This window comes from Staurois parvus, unplaced genomic scaffold, assembly GCF_062004578.1.
Source record: "Staurois parvus isolate SC_StPar_1 unplaced genomic scaffold, SC_StPar_1.0 ptg001181l, whole genome shotgun sequence".
Taxonomy (NCBI): Eukaryota; Metazoa; Chordata; class Amphibia; order Anura; family Ranidae; genus Staurois; species Staurois parvus.
In genome coordinates this window covers 2,300,108-2,319,690 of record NW_028318977.1, presented here as the reverse complement: position 1 = coordinate 2,319,690, position 19,583 = coordinate 2,300,108, and the positions used below count along the sequence as shown (strand labels likewise).

Below are 19,583 nucleotides of genomic sequence, written 5' to 3'. Positions count from 1 at the left end.
TGAGTTGTTAGTCCGCCCCTGGATGGCACCCATTCAAATGAATGTGTTTTTACTTGTCATGTGACTTTATGGGGTTTATTTACTAAAGCTGGAGAGTCCAAAATCAGACTCCCTTCTGCATAGAAACCAATCAGCTTCTAACCTCAGCTTGTTCAATGAAGCTTTGGCAATTAAACCTGGAAGCTGATTGGTTTCTATGCAGAAGGGAGTCTGATTTTGGACTCTCCAGCTTTAGTAAATAAACCCCTATGTGTCCGGGGCTTTTAAAGGGCCCTGCAACGAGAGTAAAGAGCCCGAGGATCAGCGGGAAGGTTCCTGGGCCTTGAGGGAAGGTCCACAGACCTGGAACAAAGAGACCACATGACATAGACCAGGGACTCATGGAAGGGGGCCTAGCCATCAGGGGGCCCTGTACCAAAGTGCATAAGGTTTTATATCTTTTGTCTGTATCACCTTTTCTCACTTTATATTGCTTGCTATATTTTAATGCAGAAGAAAAACAATGTATAATGGAAATGTTTATAATAGAGTGTGTGAAATCATATAGAAATATTATTGAATATGTCAACATTATTATATATGACGGCGCTATAAAGAACATGTCTACCCTTGTCTAAGTTCATTTTATGCTTTGTTACTAGAAATGGGGATAAGTCACCTACATTGGGAAAATACCAGGGGGGATTGTGGTATGGTTTACTCTTATCTACAACCCCACTTCCGAAAAAGTCGGGGAGCTGTGTAAAATCTGCATAAAAACAGATTGCAACGGTTTGCAAATCTCATAAACCCCTATTATATTCACAACAGGAACTAGAAAGCTAAGAAAATAGACCATTTTAAGAAAAAAAAAAAGTCATTTTGAAACTGATGGCAGCAACATGTCTCAAAAAAGTTGGGACGGGGCCCTGTTTAGAACGGTGTAGCACCCACTCTTCTTTTACCAACACTCTGTAAACATCTGGGAACTGAGGGAACCAGTTGCTGGGGTTTTGGGAGAGAAATGTTGTCCCATTCTTGCCTGATATAAGATTTTAATTACCCAACAGTCCTGGATCTTCTTTGCTGTATTTTCCTTTTAAAAATGCACCAAATATTAGTGAAAGGTCTAGACGGCAGGCAGGCCAGTTAAGCACCTGGACAATTCTACTATGAAGCCATGCTGTTGTCACAGATGCACTATGTGGTTCAGCATTATGCTGCTGAAATATGCATGGCCTTCCCTGAAAAAGGCATCATCTGGATGGGAGCATATGCTGCTCTAAAACCTGGATATATCTTTCAGCATTAATGGTGCCTTTCCAGATGTACAAGCTGCCCATTCCAAATGTGCTAATGTACCCCGATATCATAAGACATGCCGGCTTTTGAACTGAGCTGATAACAAGCTGGAAGGTCCCTCTCCTCTTTATTCTGGAGGACCGCGCCCATAGTTGCCAAAAAGAATGTCAAATTTAGATTTGTCTGACCACAAAACAGTTTTGCACTTTGCAACAGACCATTTTAAATTAACTTTGGCCCAGATAAGACAGCAGCATTTCTAGATCATGTTCAAATATGGCTTCTTCTGTGCATGATAGAACTTTACCATGATAGAGTGTTGCATGATAGAGCGTTGCCAAAAAGAATGTCAAATTTAGATTTGTCTGACCACAAAACAGTGTTCCATTTTGCAACAGACCATTTTAAATGAGCTTTGGCCCAGAGAAGACAGCAGAGTTTCTAGATCATGTTCAGATATGGCTTCTTCTGTGCATGATAGAACTTTACCATGATAGAGTGTTGCACAATACAGCATTGACAAAAAGAATGTCAAATTTAAATTTGTCTGACCACAAAACAGTTTTCCACTTTGCAACAGACCATTTTAAATGGGCTTTGGCTCAGAGAAGACAGCAGTGTTTCTAGATCATGTTCAGATATGGCTTCTTCTTTGCATGACAGAGCTTTACCATGATAGAACGTTGCATGATAGAGCATTGCCAAAAAGAATGTCAAATTTAGATTTGTCTCAGATGCACTATGTGGTTCAGCATTATCCTGCTAAAATATGCATGGCCTTCCCTGAAAAAGGCATCATCTGGATGGGAGCATATGCTGCTCTAAAACCTGGATATATCTTTCAGCATTGATGGTGCCTTTCCAGATGTACAAGCTGCCCATTCCAAATGCTAATGTACCCCAATAGCATAAGACATGCCGGCTTTTGAACTGAGCTGATAACAAGCCGGAAGGTCCCTCTCCTCTTTATTCTGGAGGACTGTGTCCATAGTTGCCAATAAGAATGTCAAATTTATATTTGTCTGACCACAGAACAGTTTTCTACTTTGCAACAGACCATTTAAATGAGCTTTGGACCAGAGGAGACAACAGCATTTCTGGATCATGATCAGATATGGCTTCTTCTTTGCATGATAGAGCTTTACCTTACATTTTTTTAAGTATTCTTGAGGCCATGCAGTGGTGATGTCCATCACAAAGTTATGCCTGTTTTCAATGCAATGCCTTCTGAGGGCCCAAAGGATCAAAAGCATCCAATATTGCGTTTTGGCCTTGTCCCTTGTGTACAGAGATTTCTCCTGATTCTCTGAATATCTTGATGATATTATGTACTGGAGACTGGTATATATTTACAATTTATGAAGGAATTTGTATAAATGGAATTTATAGGCACAGAGACTACATACACAAAAAAGTTGCCCCACATCTTTTTATCGGCATATATTTAAAGACTTTCCAATTTTACATTGAGGACCATTATCCCGAAATTGTTGGACAAAGTTTAAACATAGCTTTTCACAGATTGGTGAACCTCGGCCCATCTATGCTTCTGAGACACTCTGAATCTCTAAGATACTCTTTTTATACCCAGTCACATTACTGATCTGTTGACAATTGACCTAATGTGTTACAAAATGTTCTTCCAGCTCTTCCTTGTTAGTACAGCTTACATCATCAGCTTTTTGTTGCCTTGTCCGAACATTTTTGAGACATGTCACTGCCATCAATTTCAAAATGATCTTATTTTTTCTTACAACGGTCCATTTTTATCAGTTTAAACATTTCACATGTTTTCTATTTTCTATAGTGAATAAAATATGGGTTTGTGGGATTTGCGGATTGCTGAATTCTGTTCTTATGTAGATTTCACACAACGTTCCATTTTGTATCCTGAGCACTTGTCATGTATGGTGAAGTGGTGACACCCTATGATTGGCTATAAAACTCTGTCATGTGATTGGTTATATATTTAAATCCTTCAATATAATTGGAATAATGAATTAACTGATAATGATGTGTTGGGTTACTTCTTATCTTGATGTATAACTCTTTATAAGTAACAGATGTAATATTTAAGTGTCTTAAACTGTTCTCTCATATGCATCTGAATGAATAAATTTATACAATTTGAAGCTATTCCTATCCCTGCCTATGGTTAATGTTATTGAAAATAACTAACTATCCCCTAGAAAGAAGCAAAAAAAAACTTTTTTCATTTCATTTGATGAGGAGCAGCAGTTTTAGCAATGCTTAAAGTGAAATATTAACAATATTAACAAATATTAGTGCCATATATTTGAAATACTACAATTTTGGCCATATTCAATATACAGTATTTCAAAATATATTTAAATTAAGATATATATATATATGTATATATATATATATATATATATATATATATGTATATATATATATATATATATATATATACTGTATATATATTGCATGTTGAAATGGGTTTTTATTACAAAATATATGAAAAATATTTTTAAATATACATTTCATATATACTGTGTCTACATTTTTGGAATGCATTTACAAATATATGTAAAAATATATTAAATATATAAAAACGCATTTCAACATGCAGTTGGCTATTACCAACTCCTTCAAAAAAAGGGGATTTGTGAAAAGAAATTCACAGAAAAAGCGGCTACATAATGAACAGAACGTGACACTCAGAAAAATTTCCAAAAATTATGCTTTATTACACATATATAAATATGACATATGGGCATTCGCCCTGGTTTACCATCACCTCAGTATGAGACAATACACATAGACAGACCTAAAACCATATAAAATGACACCAAGACCGGTCTTTATGCATGTGCAACAGAGAAAATGACTGCAAGAGTCTAATGTCCCTGTAGCACAGACACATAGGTGAACACTTCCCAAAAGAGGTGTATCCAAAAATTATACCATAGGCATACCATAATATTGAATATTATAAATAGAACAATACCATTATGGTGAATCCCAGACAGGGAATCCAAAAATTGTACTATGGATATAAATATCACATGTATGCAAAGCAGCAAGCACAATATGCGTCAAAAAGAGAACACCAAGCCTAGGCCTGTATGGAAGGAGACTTAAATGTCAAATATATGATGCAATACATTCCTGTGCCAGCACACGTGGTTGGGGCCCATTCATCTGTAATATAAACAGCTGTATCCTAGAGCTCTTGAATGAAAATATGCCCCATTTATTCCCAGGGTGGAAGAAAAGATGCAAAAAGCAACACTCTGCTTGAAATGGTATCTTCACCACTATATGTGGACTACACACCACCTTTCGTAGGGAAAACAGGACATATCCCAAAAGATCTTCTGCCTGTTGAAATATATGTGGTATATCCTGTATCCTACACAACGCACCATGATGTCCCCATCCTGTAGTGAGATAAATGATATGTGGGAAGTCACTGACAGAGTTTCCACTCAATAAGATATATAGGTGTCATAAAGATCACAGAGGACCATATATCTAATGTCCTGTAACAATCCACTCACCACCTGTGCTGTGGGTATTAGGAATGAAAGAGATGTCCTTCATGGGTACTGCCATACACGGCCACAAAGGCCTAGGAACCACCGCTGACATCCGCCGATATACCGCGGGTTCCAGCCCCTTCTTGGCGCTTGTGCTGCTCACACTTGCCTCATGGCATGTGAAAATGGCTTCCTCCTTGTGGGTCAGCGTGCGTTCCACCTGATGCGCATGACCGGAAGTGACGTATCTGACGTATGACGTCAACGCGTTTCGCCGATGGGCGTATCTCACTCAGCTTCGTCAGGACCAATGAAACAACTGCATTTCAATTTCCTATTTATAGTGGGTAAAGACCCACCCATTTATGCAAAAAAGCTAACCTGCAATTGTTCCTAATGGAAGAAAAAAAGGGGGCTAAATACTTAGCACAGCTGCTGGTCTTTGTTGAATATAATTAAAAAGACAGACGGCTGGAGACCACAGAGAGGGGAGAGGCTTGGCAATTTTGACATTGCATATATTGATCAAAAGATCATGAATTAAACATACCAGTCAATTAAGGCTTTTATCACATTTTAACCAGAAGATGGCGATATAAATCAGAGAATCAACAATTCTATTCATTGAATCAAGTTATTTAAGAGACAATGTAAATTACCAAAAGACACCACAAGATGGCAATATAACCTGAGAGTTCTCATAAGGGTCATTTCAACAAAAATACCTCAATTCTCAGGCAACCATCCTATGGTGTGGTTATTGTTCAAAAAGAGGAGATACTAAGGGACAATTAACCAGACAATCAATCCTTTTACATTTTTTAGAGCTATATATAAGCTCATACCATAAGATCATCCATATTTTTGTTAATATTCCCAATATATATAGGTTTATTTTGGGGTTATTTAATCTAAAGTCCAACCCTTTATAAAGACAAAAAAATGCCGTAAATTGCCCACCGCATGGCAATAAGCAGGTACATAGTCCTATAAACCTATTTTTCCAAAAACACTTGGAGGTCACATTCCACATTTAACCCCTTAGGGTACAGTGTATCAAGTTTATATATCCAGTGTTTCTCCTTTTTAAGCAGTTCTCTGTCAAAATCACCTCTCCTTTGTGGGAAGTGCAGTGCATAGAAACCTTTTACTATTGTACCGTCCAGTTTACCTCCATGATATTTGGCATAATGTTGGGCAAGATTACTGTCAGGGTCATTTGATCTAATATCTCTAAGATTACCAACTCCTGCCTGTTCCTGATCTTGAACTGGATCTTGACACTACACCTGTTTCTGACCCGGCTACGCCTAACGCTTCTCTTTGATCACCCCTGCTTGTTAAGTCTGCTGCGTGCTTGTTTTACTGACTTCAGCTTGGATATCTGACCACGTCTCCACCTCCTGATTTGATACCTCACTGGCAGCACATTACCAACTCCTGCCTGTTCCTGACCTTGAACTGGATCCTGATACTGCACCTGTTTCTGACCCGGTTACGCCTATCACTTCTCTTTGATCACCCTTGCTTGTTATGTCTGCTGATCGCTTGTGTTACCAACCTCAACCTGGATTTCTGACCATGTCTCCACCTCCTGACTTGATACCTCGCTGCCAGCACATTACCAACTCCTGCCTGTTCCTGACCTTGAACTTGATCCTGATACTACACCTGTTTATGACCCGGATACGCCTAGCATTTCTCTTTGATCCCCCCTGCTTGTTATGTCTGCTGTTTGCTTGTTTTACTGACCTCAACTTGGATATATGACTATGTCTCTGCCTCCTGACTTGACACCTCACTACCAGCATGCTACTAACTCCTGCCTGCTCCTGACTTTGAACTGGATCCTGACACTGCACCTGTTTCTGACCCAGCCACGACTAGCATTTATCTTTGATCCCCACTGCTTGTTATGTCTGCTGCTAGCTTGTGTTATTGACCTTGGCTTGGATTTCCAACCACGTCTCTGCATCCTAACTCGATACCTTGCTACCAGCACATTACCAACTCCTGCCTGTTCCTGACCTTGAACTTGATCCTGACACTGCACCTGTTTCTGACCCAGCTAAACCTAACACTTCTCTTTGATCAACCCTGCTTGTTATGTCTGCTGCTCACTTGTGTTACCAATCTCAACTTGGATATCTGACCATGTCTCCACCTCCTGACTTGATACCTCACTGCCAGCACATTACAAACTCCTGCCTGTTCCTGACCTTGAACTGGTTTTTGACACTGCACCTGTTTCTGACCACGCAAAGCCTAACTCTTTGATCACCCCTGCTTGTTATGTCTGCTGTTCTCTTGTTTCACCGACCTCAAATTAGATATCTGACCATGTTTTCACTTCCTGACTTGATACCTCACTGCCAGCACATTACCAACTCCTGCCTGTTCCTAACCTTGAACTGCATCCTGACACTGCATCTGTTTCTGACCCGGCTAAACCTAACACTTCTCTTTGATCACCCCTGCTTGTTATGTCTGCTGCTCGCTTGTGTTACTGATGTCAACTTGGATATCTGACCATGTCTCCACCTCCTGACTTGATACCTCACTGCCAGCATGTTACTGACTCCTGCCTGTTCCTGATCTTGAACTTAATCCTGATACTGCACCTGTTTATGACCCGGCTACGCCTAGCATTTCTCTTTGATCACCCCTGCTTGTTATGTCTGCTGCAAGCTTGTTTTACCAACCTAAACTTGGATATCTGACCACATCTCCACCTCCTGACTTGATACCTCGCTGCCAGCACATTACCAACTCCTGCCTGTTCCTAACCTTGAACTGCATCCTGACACTGCATCTGTTTCTGACCCGGCTACACCTAACACTTCTCTTTGATCACCCCTGCTTGTTATGTCTGCTGCTCGCTTGTGTTACCGACGTCAACTTGGATATCTGACCATGTCTCCACCTCACTGCCAGCATGTTACTGACTCCTGCCTGTTCCTGATCTTGAACTTAATCCTGATACTGCACCTGTTTATGACCCGTCTACGCCTAGCATTTCTCTTTGATCACCCCTACTTGTTATGTCTGCTGCAAGCTTTCTTTACCGACCTCAACTTGGATATCTGACCACATCTCCACCTCCTGACTTGATACCTCGCTGCCAGCACATTACCAACTCCTGCCTGTTCCTGACTTTGAACTTGATCCTGATACTGCACCTGTTTATGACCCGGCTATGCCTAGCATTTCTCTTTGATCACTCCTGCTTGTTATGTCTGCTGCTCACTTGTTTTACCGACCTCAGCTTGGATATCTGACCATGTCTCCACTTCCTGACTTGATACCTTGCTGCGAGCATATTACCAACTCCTGCCTTTTTCTGACCTTGAACTGGTTTCTGACACTGCACCTGTTTCTGACCCAGCTAAGCCTAACATTTCTCTTTGATCAATCCTGCTTGTTATGTCTGCTGCGCGCTTGTGTTACCGACCTCAACTTGGATATCTGACCATGTCTCCACTTCCTGACTTGATACCTCACTGCCAGCAGATTACCAACTCCTGCCTGTTCCTGACCTTGAACTGGTTTCTGACACTGCACCTGTTTCTGACCATGCAACGCCTAACTCCTCTCTTTGATCACCCCTGCTTGTTATGTCTGCTGCTCGCTTGTTTCACCAACCTCAAATTGGATATCTGACCATGTTTTCACTTCCTGACTTGATACCTCACTGCCAGCACATTACCAACTCCTGCCTGTACCTAACCTTGAACTTAATCCTGACACTGCATCTGTTTCTGACCCGGCTACACCTAACACTTCTCTTTGATCACCCCTGCTTGTTATGTCTGCTGCTCGCTTGTGTTACTGACCTCAACTTGGATATCTGACCATGTCTCCACCTCCTGACTTGATACCTCACTGCCAACATGTTACTGACTCCTGCCTGTTCCTGATCTTGAACTTAATCCTGATACTGCACCTGTTTATGACCCGGCTACGCCTAGCATTGCACTTTGATCACCCCTGCTTGTTTTGTCTGCTGCAAGCTTGTTTTACCAACCTAAACTTGGATATCTGACCACATCTCTACCTCCTGAGTTGATAGCTCACTGCCAGCACATTACCAACTCCTGCCCGTTCCTGACTTTGAACTTGATCCTGATACTGCACCTGTTTATGACCCGGCTACACCTAGCATTTCTCTTTGAGCACTCCTGCTTGTTATGTCTGCTGCTCGCTTGTTTTACTGACCTCAGCTTGGATATCTGATCATGTCTCCACCTCCTGACTTGATACCTCGCTGCCAGCACATTACCAACTCCTGCCTTTTCCTGATCTTGAACTTGACCCTGACTCTGCACCTGTTTGCCTGGCTACCTGTGAACATCACTTGTGACCAGACTCCATACTACCCTTAAAGTTGTTCCATTTCCTCTGATTTAACTGTGAGGTTGAATGTCGAATAATTTTATTTTTTTACAAACAGCTGAATTGCCAACAAAAACGTGTGCCAAAGAATTCCAAGAAAGGAACAAACAAAAAGGGAAATGAGAATAAGTAAAGTCAATGTTTTGTAAAATCATAACAATCATCTGTCCAGCTCAGCAGGTTAATAATCAGCATATGTCTCTTCCTCTGTGCTGGTCAGACTGGCAATGTCAGGGATCAACACTGATGTTTGGATTGCTGATCTGCAGGAATGACGCTGGAGTACAGGTCATTGTCCTCGCTCTGCGGAAAAACAAGTTGTGTGCTTTGTTCATGTCACTTGTGTAATACTGCAAAGTGAGCACTAGAAGGCAGAAGAGCACTTCCCTTAAAACATCACTGAACTCACCTGATTCTGTGATGCTGTCAGGTGAACACTAGAGGGTAGCAGAGCTCCTCCTAGCACACTTTACCATCACTATGCTCATTTGATTCTATCAAACTTCCAAGTGACCCCCTAGAGCAAGGGTCTCGCCACTTTTCAGTAAGACGGCCACATTGTATATTTTACACATTTTTGTAGACAAAAACAAAATACATTTTATAAATGAATTAAGTTTTTAAGGATTTTTTTTAATTACCATGACATGATTCAAAACAAAAGAGAAAGGGCCCCTATGAGAATCCCCCTTATATCAGGGTCCCTAGCAGAGTTCCCCTTACATTACTGTCCCCATCGGAGTAGCACCTTACATCACAGTCCTCATTAGAGGACCCCCTCCCCTTACATTACTGTCCCCTTCACAGTCCCTCTTACACTGGGTCCCTGCCATAGATCCCCTAATATCAGGGTCACCCTCATACACCAGAATCCCTATTAGAGTCCTCTTACTTCAGGGTCCCTATCAAAGTTTCTTTTATATCAAAATTCCCCTTACATTAGGGTCTCCATCACAATCCCCTTACATCAGTGCCCCCTACCTTTAATCATGAACTTAATCAGAGCCAACCCATTAGGGTCTCCATCAGTGTCCCTCCTTAAATCAGGGTCCCTATTAGAGTTCCCTTCCCCATCAGGGTCCCTGCTTACATTTTAGCCACATCAGGGTCCCTATTGTCAGACCCCTTTATATCAGAGCCCCCCTTACATCAGAGCCCCAATTACTTCAGGGTGCCCAACACAGTCCCCCCACCCCTTTAAGCACATATCCATGGAGGAATGCACAGACCTCTACAGGCTAGAAAATAGCACCGTGACTGCCACTTAGGTGTCAGACCCTACACTGGCGCAGTGGGTCCTGGGTGCCTCCTGGTGCACAACAATGCCCAGTCTCATGTGAGGAGAGTATGCAGGCAGTTCCTGGAGGATGAAGGAATTGATACCATTGAATGGCCCCCACACTCGCCTGACCTAAATCCAATAGAACACCTCTTGGATACCATGTTTCGTCCATCTGACACCGCCAGGTTGCACTTCAGACTTTCCCAGGAGCTCAGGGATGCCCTGGTCCAGATCTGTAAATAGTAAATCAGTAAATACCCCAAGACACCAATCGTCGTCTCATTAGAAGCTTACCCCAACTCTGTCAGGCATGTATACAAGCAGGTGGGGGACATACAAACTACTGAGGACCATTTTGAGTTGCTGCAATGACATTTCAGAAAAATGGACTAGCCTGCTGCATCATTTTTTTCACTTTGATTTTCAGGGTGTCTTTGAATTCAGTCCTCTGTAGGTCGATCATTTTCATTTCCATCAAATGATGGGGCATCCTTACGTTCCTAACACATTACCCAGTCCATAGCAGTATAGAGATTCAGCAGGAGATTTTTCCCCATTGAGATCTGATGTGTTTTCAAAGTGCTCCTTTCATTTTTTTTTTTGATAGATAGATAGATAGATAGATAGATAGATAGATAGATAAATAGATAAATAGATAGATCTGGCCAGTGTGCAGGGTGTGATGTAATGTGTTGTGGTGGCAGGTGCGCAGTGTTTTCTCTCTCTCCATCTGTTTTTCTCAGCACTCAGGAAAACTTTGCTTGAAATTTAACCAGAAAGTTTAATGATTACTTTATTATCTGATAACAACAGAAAAAACAAGTCCTATGACAGCAGAGACTGGAGGACTGTATGAGACACAGAGAACAAGGACAGTGTGTGAGTATTCCTTGTGGAAGGCTGGTGGATCCCTGGGATGGGACACATTGGGACCCCTCTGCGGTGGTGGGCCAATCTGGAGTTCTTTCACTTCTTGTTGTTCTTGGTATGGGAGGAGATATTTTTGGTGCTCAGACCGGATTCAGAATTTGGTGACACTTAATCACTGTATTTGTTGCATTATGACTGCACAGTGACTTCATCCAGGGTTCAGGAGTTCCAGTCATTACCAAGGAAACTCCCAGAGTTGGGCACATTGGTTCCCAGATCATTGTTTTTTGTGGTGGAATATATAAAAATTTTTTCCACTCATTTATAGAACTTTGAATTTCCTGCACCATGCTTCATATGATGCCAAAGATGTCCAGATCAGCCTCACCCTGAGGAGCTTACTACATTCTGTCCTTGTGCCCTAGGTTCTGGGGATATCCTGGGCTCTGGGAAATCTGGGATATCCTAGGTTCTGGGGGATCTGAGAATGCCCTGAGCTCTGAAGGTTTTGGGGATGCCCTGGGCTATAGGTAATCTGGGGATTCTCTGGGCTCTAGTGGACCAAGGGATGCTGTGGGCTCTATGGGACCAGGGGTTGTCCTGGGCTTAGTGGGATTCTGTGATGTTCTAGACTGTAGAGAACATGAGAATGCCCTGGGCTATGGGGAATGTGGCAAAAACATGAACTCTGTGTAATCTACAGGCACCCTGGACTCCAGGGGATCTGGAAGGTCTCTCAAGTCCCTAGGGATACACTGGGCTCTTGGCAATCTGAGGATGCTTTAGGCTGTGCTGGATCTGGGAATGCCCTGGGCCATGGGGAATTTAGTGATGTCCTGGGCTCTAGAGGATCCAGGGATGCTTTGTGGAATTTGGGAATGTCCTAGGCCTCATGAAATGTAGGGATGGGTTAGGTTCTGCCAGCTTTGGAGATTCCTTGGGATTTAAAAGATCTGGGGATGCCCTGGGTTCTGAGGTATCTGATAAAGCCCTGTGCCTAATGGGATCTGGGAATGGTCTGGGTTCTGGGAATTTCACAAACATTTGTTTGCGATGTGTGCTGCCCTTGCTCCAAAGGCTAGTTATAGGTTGAGGTGGTTTTCATTTTTTTGTATAGCATCTGAAAATGCCCTGTGCCTAATGGGATCTAGTGATGCTCTAGGATCTGGAAGATCTGGTGGTTCTATGGGCTTTAAGACGTTCTCTGGATGCATGAGAGCCTGGTGGTCTGGAGATGTCTAGGGTTATATGAATCTGTAGATGTACTGGACCCAGGAGGATCTAGTGGTTCTCTAGTCTATACGGCACCTGGGGATGCACTGGGTTGTGGAAGATCTAGTGGTTCTTTGGACATTAGAAGATTAGTGGATGACCTTGGCTTTGGAGAATCTAGTGGTTTTCTGGGCTTTAGAGGATTTGGGAATGCTTTGGAGGATCTGGTGATTCTCTGGGCTTTAAGGGGTTCTGGGAATGCACAAGGCTCTGGGGAGATGCCTTGGGTTATAAGGGGTCTTGAGATGCACTGCACCCAGGAGGATCTGGTGATTCTATGGTCTATAGGGGAACTGGGGATGTTCTGGGTTGTGGAGGATCTGGTGGTTCTCTGGGCTTTAGAATGTTTGGGGATGCTCTGGGTTCTGGATGATCTGATGATTATCGGGGCTTCAAGGGTTTCTGGGGATGCACAAGGCTCTGGGGGGGTCTGGAAATCTCCCTAGGTTATAGGAGAACTGGGTATGCACTGGACCCAGGAGGAAATAGTGGTTCTATGGTTTTAAGGAGACCTGGGGATGTAGCTAAACTCTGGAGGATATGGTGGTTCTCTTGGCTTTAGAAGATTTGTGCTCTGGGCTCTGTAAGGTATGGTGGTCCTCTGGGCTTTATGGGTTCTGGAGATGAACGGGATGTTTTGCTCCATTTAGAGGCTGAACTTCTAGAACATCTTTTAGCCAGTTCAGCTTCTACAATGCAACAATATGAGAAGAATTTGCTGACAAAGCAGCCTGCTCTGCTCACAAACAACTTCCATCACATGTGATGTTTTCCCCAAATTAAAATCAATATCCAAATTTGAATGGAAAGGTGTCCACTGTCTACAAATGAAAGGAAATCTTCCCAACGTGGACATAATCAGCACTACAAGCCTGACAAGTTGATTCATTACTGCAGGAGTATAAAGTTGTTTTTTAATTGTACTTGTATGCAGATGTCTTGCTGCGTTACAATGTGATCGGTTGTCGGGTTTGGACACCTGGGTCTATTTTCATAATTGTTTCATTACAGGTGCACTTTAATAGACTCATTTATATACAACACATAAATTACATTCTGTCTTTACATCTACCAACAACTATGTGGTTCAAGGACCTGCTTGATTGGTTATATTGTAAATTGCTTAGATAGTTTAAGTCGGTCCTCATATTACATGTTGTTTATACAGTCAGATTGTAATATGTATGGTAAGATTTAGCCTTGATCCAAGTCACCCAGTAAAGAGCCGCTGGTGAATTGAGTCCTATTTCCCTTTTAGAGCACACACAGCCAGGCACACAGCATTTTGTGCACTCTTGCACTGGCTCCAAAGAACGGTCTAGGGGTATCTTTTTGGGTTTTTATTGAGAACAATTACCTTGGATAGGGATAGGGAGCATGGAATACCACTATAAACTGTGGAACTTAACAACTTGAAAACTCCTCAAACTTTGGCTACACTGTACAAAACAAGGAATGTCCCACAGGATCTCTATGCTGACACTGGCCGGTATTCCTTCTAGAGTCAAAAGCTACACACAGTCATTACTCTTTATCATTGGGATCATTTACTCAATTAGCCATAGGATCATCATTTTCCTCCTGTTGATGTCCATCAGGTTCTTCCTAGAGAGGGAGATGTAGATTTCACCACCATAGGATAGCTGGACTCTTTCTCACTAACTTCCTTCTGACTCTCTCCAGAGAGCTTCTCCAGACCCGACTTGATCCCCGGGCTTGAGCTTGCGAATAAGCCCACCCCAGCTAAGCTTAGGTGAAACCTTGGTGTCTTCCTAATAGCTCCTTCAGACTTCTACTTCAGAGGCAGAGCCCCTGAACAGGGGTCTCCACCTGCAGGACTGGACGCAGGTGCACTGCACCCCATTGCTCAGGCCTCAGACTATTTAAGGACTCTCTCACCACCTACTGGTTACACCTGCCCAGGTGTTGGCTGGAGTTCCATAAATTTTCAGGCTTCATGCCCTTCTTCTCTACTGTACACTAGGAAGGTGCTACAGCAAGAAAGGACAATTATAACGCTGAATTAACTATCTTCTTGGGCAGCATGTGTCCAATCAACTGTCATGGGCTCCTCTAGGCAGTTGACTGAGAATTTGACAAAAGAGATTACCAGCTCTTACACAGGGAGGGACTCTGTTAAAGAGGATCTAAAGCTTTCAGGTTGCAATTTGCACTCTCTGGAATATTGTTAATAAATGGAAGTCAAGGAGAACAAATACGCTTTGGTTGCAGTATTTTAATATGGTTTTGTTGTGTCTTTTGTGAACTGGTCAGGATAGCAACACTGCTGACAGGTTCAGATGTCACCAGGAGTTGGTAACTGGGAAACCATATCTGTGGTATCATCACATAATTCAGCAACTGGGGAAGTCCACCCTGACATAGCATAGAGGAATCTATGGAAACAAGTGTAGTCTGTGCTGAAGGAGATGATACAAGCCATTTGGGTACAATTGCTAAAATCACCCAACTTGATCTTTAATAACATTTAAATATACCTTGCCAACTGTGGAGCCTGGAGGTGGATCTTTCATGGGTTTTCTGGCAGTCAATGATACAGCTAATGCTACATAAGTGGAGGGAGCAGGAAGTATCACCTTTAAGATAATGCCCAGTATGAAGAAACAAAAGCTGTAAACAGGTCAAGTAGATCATCAGGACAATCCATATTACAACTCAAGGTCAACTGTAAAATTCTCCAATGACCTCTACAGTGTGCAGAGAGACCACACAGCCCTGAAATAGCACAGAGGAATTTCTAAGACTAAGCATAGTCTTTGGTCTGTGCTGAGGGGATGAGACAAGCTGTTTGGTTCAATTACTAAAAACCATCCACTGTGGTCTACAAGGATAATCAAGGTACACCTTGCTTGGCACATGTAAAGCCTAGAGGTGGATCTCTCACAAATTATCCAGCAACCAAGGACACAACAAATACTATACAAGTGACAGGAATAATGGATTCTACTTCCAACTAAACCTCTTGTGTAAAGAAACCAAAGATGTAAACTGATCAAATAGACCAATGGTTTTCAAACTGTGGCATGGGGTTGAATGGGGCCCTTTGCTTGGCTTTATCTGGCCCTTGGGCACTATTCCACCAACTGATACCAATGAGGGAGCTCCATTCCTCCTACTGACATAATCAATGGGGCACTAGTCTTCTCATTGATATGAACAGTGGGACATTATTCCTACCAATTAAATCAATGATGGGGCACTGATGCTGGGGCATTTGTTACTCCCACTGACCAAAGTCCGGCCCCCCCTAAATCCTGAATGACAGAAAACTGTCCCTTTGCTCAGAAAGTTTGGAGACCCCTGAAATAGACCATCAGGACAATCCAAAACACAACCTAAAGTTAGGAGGCACCTATAAAGCCAAATGTAGTCTGTGGTCTGTGCTGAGTCGAATGAGACAATCTTTCTGGGTAAAATTACTAAAAACCACCGATCTTTGTGGGGTTGTCCAACAGCCAGTGACACAAAAGATACTACAGAAGTAGAGGAAATAGGAGGAAAGGGTTCTACAAGGTATCAACCAAACCTTTAAAATTAAGTCAAGTGTAAAGGAACCAAAGCTCAAAAAGACCATCAGGAAAATCCAAAACACAACTGAACTTTTCAAATGATCTGCTCAGTGTCCAGAGTTGAATACTAATGAATATCTTTAGGGAGATCTCAAACATTAAGTACAATGTACATGTAAAACAACCTAAGATATTCGTGAACTAGACTCATGTAAGAAAATAAACATCTAAAGAAAGAGCAGAAAGACTTAAACTGGTTGAAGGATGTAAATTCCAGCAGGAAATGTTTCTAATGATGGTCAGGAAGCCCAGAATTTGCACATGACACATTTTATGTTTTTATGCATGAATCTAAAGGAACCAGTCATGATTTTAGGAGTTCCCTGCTGAGGTTGTATTTACTTATGTTTACTTAGAAGGGCAATAAAATCCAATTAGGCTAAGGGTGTCCAAACCTTTCCACCCCACTCTACATTTTTAAAGAGTTTCCCCTCTACCAGTCTTCTCTGCAGAGTGTATTGGCCAAATAATAATGAGATTGTAATGTAGTATATGGAATCTTCCAACAGCTTGCGCTACTGAACCCCAAACATGAGAGGAAGCCGCAGATACAAGCATGTTATCGAGACCCCTGACACTGGGAAGTGGGAGGTAAGAACCCAGTGAATAAAATGATGTGATATATGACATGGATGTGATATTTGACTTCCTCATTATGGTCCCCAGCTAGCCGGGTATGAGGAGTCCCTCCCCATCAGTGAGAAGTCTAATCCCATCACTCGGGAACTGGATAAGGCCGACCCCAACCAGATGGTTCAACTTCTACGAGACTGTGACGCTGAAATATTTCAAGAGGAGGATGAGGCCATCATCAACTATAAGGTGAGAGGACAATGTTTCTCCTCCAGAACTGCTTGTATTTATAAGATGATGACATATACTGTACCATAGAACAGAACACAGTAGGTGAGCAGGTAACATCAGCCTCTGCAACCAAGGAGCTTACATTCTAACATCCCCTCACATTCACACACTATTATTATTATACATTGACATATACATATGTCATATACATATTATACTCTGACATATACCGCAGGGCTGTACAGAGATCACTGAACCAGTCACATCAGTCTCTGTACCAGAGGAGCTTACACTCTAATGCCCCCCCCCATTTGCACACTATTAATATTATACAATTATATAGCTCTGACCAGGGGCGGACTGACAACTCATGGGGCCCCCGGGCAATAGGGGATCATGGGGCCCCTGTGTCCTCGCCCACACTCAAACCACACCCAAAAAGTCTATGAAAGGTACCAGGGACAGCTCATGGGGCCCCCTACTGACCCCAGGCCCTCGGGGCAGTGCCCGAATTCCCCAATGGTCAGTCCGCACCCTGGCTCTGACATATACCACAGTAGTGCTGTACAGAGAACACTGAGCCAGTCACATCAGTCTCTGTACCAGAGGAGCTTACACTCTAATGTCCCCCCACAGTCACACACTATTATTATTATACATTTCTATAGCTCTGACATATACTGCAGTGCTGTACAGAGAACACTGAGCCAGTCACATCAGTCTCTGCACAAGAGGAGCTTACACTCTAATTCATATTAGTGATCTCTCACCTGTGTCTGCTCCCCCACAGAGGCTGTACAGTGAATCCATTTTGAAGATGGTAGGAGACATCGCCAAGCGGGTGCAGGATGTCATAGAGGTAAAAATGACACATTCTGGGTTTTCACCATCATCCAGGACTGCAGTGGGTGGGGCTGTAATGGGCCTTTGTGATTTTTATCCTAAATATTATTGAAAGTTTGTAATTTTATAAACTGATACATTGTTATTTCTTCCTGTTAATAAGCAATGTAATACATTCTGTTTCTATAACATTGCACTTGGCAAGCTTACATTGATCTCCAATAAGAAAGCCCAGCACTAGCTCTGCACCTACTGACAGTTAATTGCTGACCAACCAGTGTTGTTTTATTTTCAATCTATATTGATTCTCTTCCTTAAATCTGAATTCCAGCCTTCCCTTCAATCTTGCACAGTTGTACCAGCTCCTATCCTGGACTGAAATGGCTTAACCTGATTCTATTAAGAAAGCCTAGCACTAGCGCTGCACCTACTGACAGTTCATTGCTGACCGGACATTGTTGTTTTTTCTATCTAAATTCTCTTCCTTAAATCTGACCTTCAGCTTTCCCTTCAGTCTTGCACAGTTGTACCGGCTCGCCTCCTGGACTGAAATGGCTTACTCTAATTCTAATAGGAAAGCCCAGAACTAGCTCTGCACCTATTGACAGTTCATTGCTGACCCACCATTGTTATTGTATTTTCTATCTAAATTAATTATTTTCCCTAAATCTGACCTCTGGCATTCCCTGCAGTCTTGTGCAGTTGTACCAGCTCCTCTCCTGGTCTGAAATGGCTTACTCTGATTCTAATAGGAAAGCCCAGCACTAGCTCTGCACCTACTGACAGTTCATTGCTGACTGACCATTGTTGTATTTTCTATCTAAATTGATTCCTTCCCTAAATCTGAACTCCAGCCTTCCCTTCAGTCTTACACAGTCATACTGGCTCCCCTCCTGGACTGAAATAGTTTACTCTGGTTCTAATAGGAAAGCCTAGCACTATCTTTGCACCTACTGACAGTTCTGACCGACCATTGTTGTTGTATTTTTTATCTAAATTAATTATCTTCCCTAAATCTGACCTCCGGCCTTCCCTTCAGTCTTGTGCAGTTGTACTGGCCCCTCTCCTGGTCTGAAATGGCTTACTCTGATTCTAATAAGAAAACCCAGCACTAGCTCTGCATTCACTGCACACTGTGAGCTTCTCACAATGTGCATTAGAAGCTGCAGCAAGTCAGATAGAGTTCCGCCTCCTTTCCTGGCATGAGAACCTCCAGCAGCATTTAAGCTCTTTCCTCCCCAGCCTGACAGTCCTTGGCCCACCTCTTTCATTCATTGGATTTCAGTTCTGTCAATCATGAAGTCTCAGCATCACTGAGAGTGGCCTTCATATAACCACAGCCTGCCTAGGAATGCCAACTCCTCCAGACTAACACCTGTCCATCAAGGCATAGTGATATTTGCATAACTCCTCCCACTACTTCAGTGCTGAGGGTTCTTGAAAGGAGTATTGAGGCAGGGCGCTGTGATGTTTTCAGGAAGCACCTTGCTGGCCCCTCCTGTCACGATCGGCCGATCGCCACCCTCAACATGCGACAATCGCACGACCGCGACCAACAATATTACGTCATGCCCGCAGCGTCAGACCCCAGACCTTCTCACCAAACTCGTGACCAAAGGACCGGCCAATCTAAAACTGCGATGTGACGTGCGTAACAATGCCACACTCAGCTGCACCATGCACAACGATTGTACAGCTAATGGAACACAATCGACGCACCAGCAGCCTGAATGCGCTTGTTACTGG

At 42.8% G+C, this 19,583-nt stretch overlaps 1 protein-coding gene across 2 annotated transcripts in view; it reads left to right on the top strand.

Annotated features, from left to right (window-relative positions):
• Window positions 1–11,303: 11,303 nt before the first annotated feature.
• Window positions 11,304–19,583, top strand: part of GCKR (glucokinase regulator) — a 69,208-nt gene continuing 60,928 nt past the window's right edge. The window contains exons 1-4 of one of the 2 annotated variants that reach the window (XM_089659711.1): window positions 11,304–11,337; window positions 16,700–16,781; window positions 16,857–17,012; window positions 17,785–17,853. In XM_089659711.1, the coding sequence (XP_089515837.1) occupies window positions 16,722–16,781; window positions 16,857–17,012; window positions 17,785–17,853 (285 nt within the window). In that variant the 5' untranslated portion in view covers window positions 11,304–11,337; window positions 16,700–16,721. Of the gene's footprint in view, window positions 11,338–11,358; window positions 11,404–16,699; window positions 16,782–16,856; window positions 17,013–17,784; window positions 17,854–19,583 lie in introns of those variants that run through there. The other variant, XM_089659710.1, reaches the window with a different exon arrangement.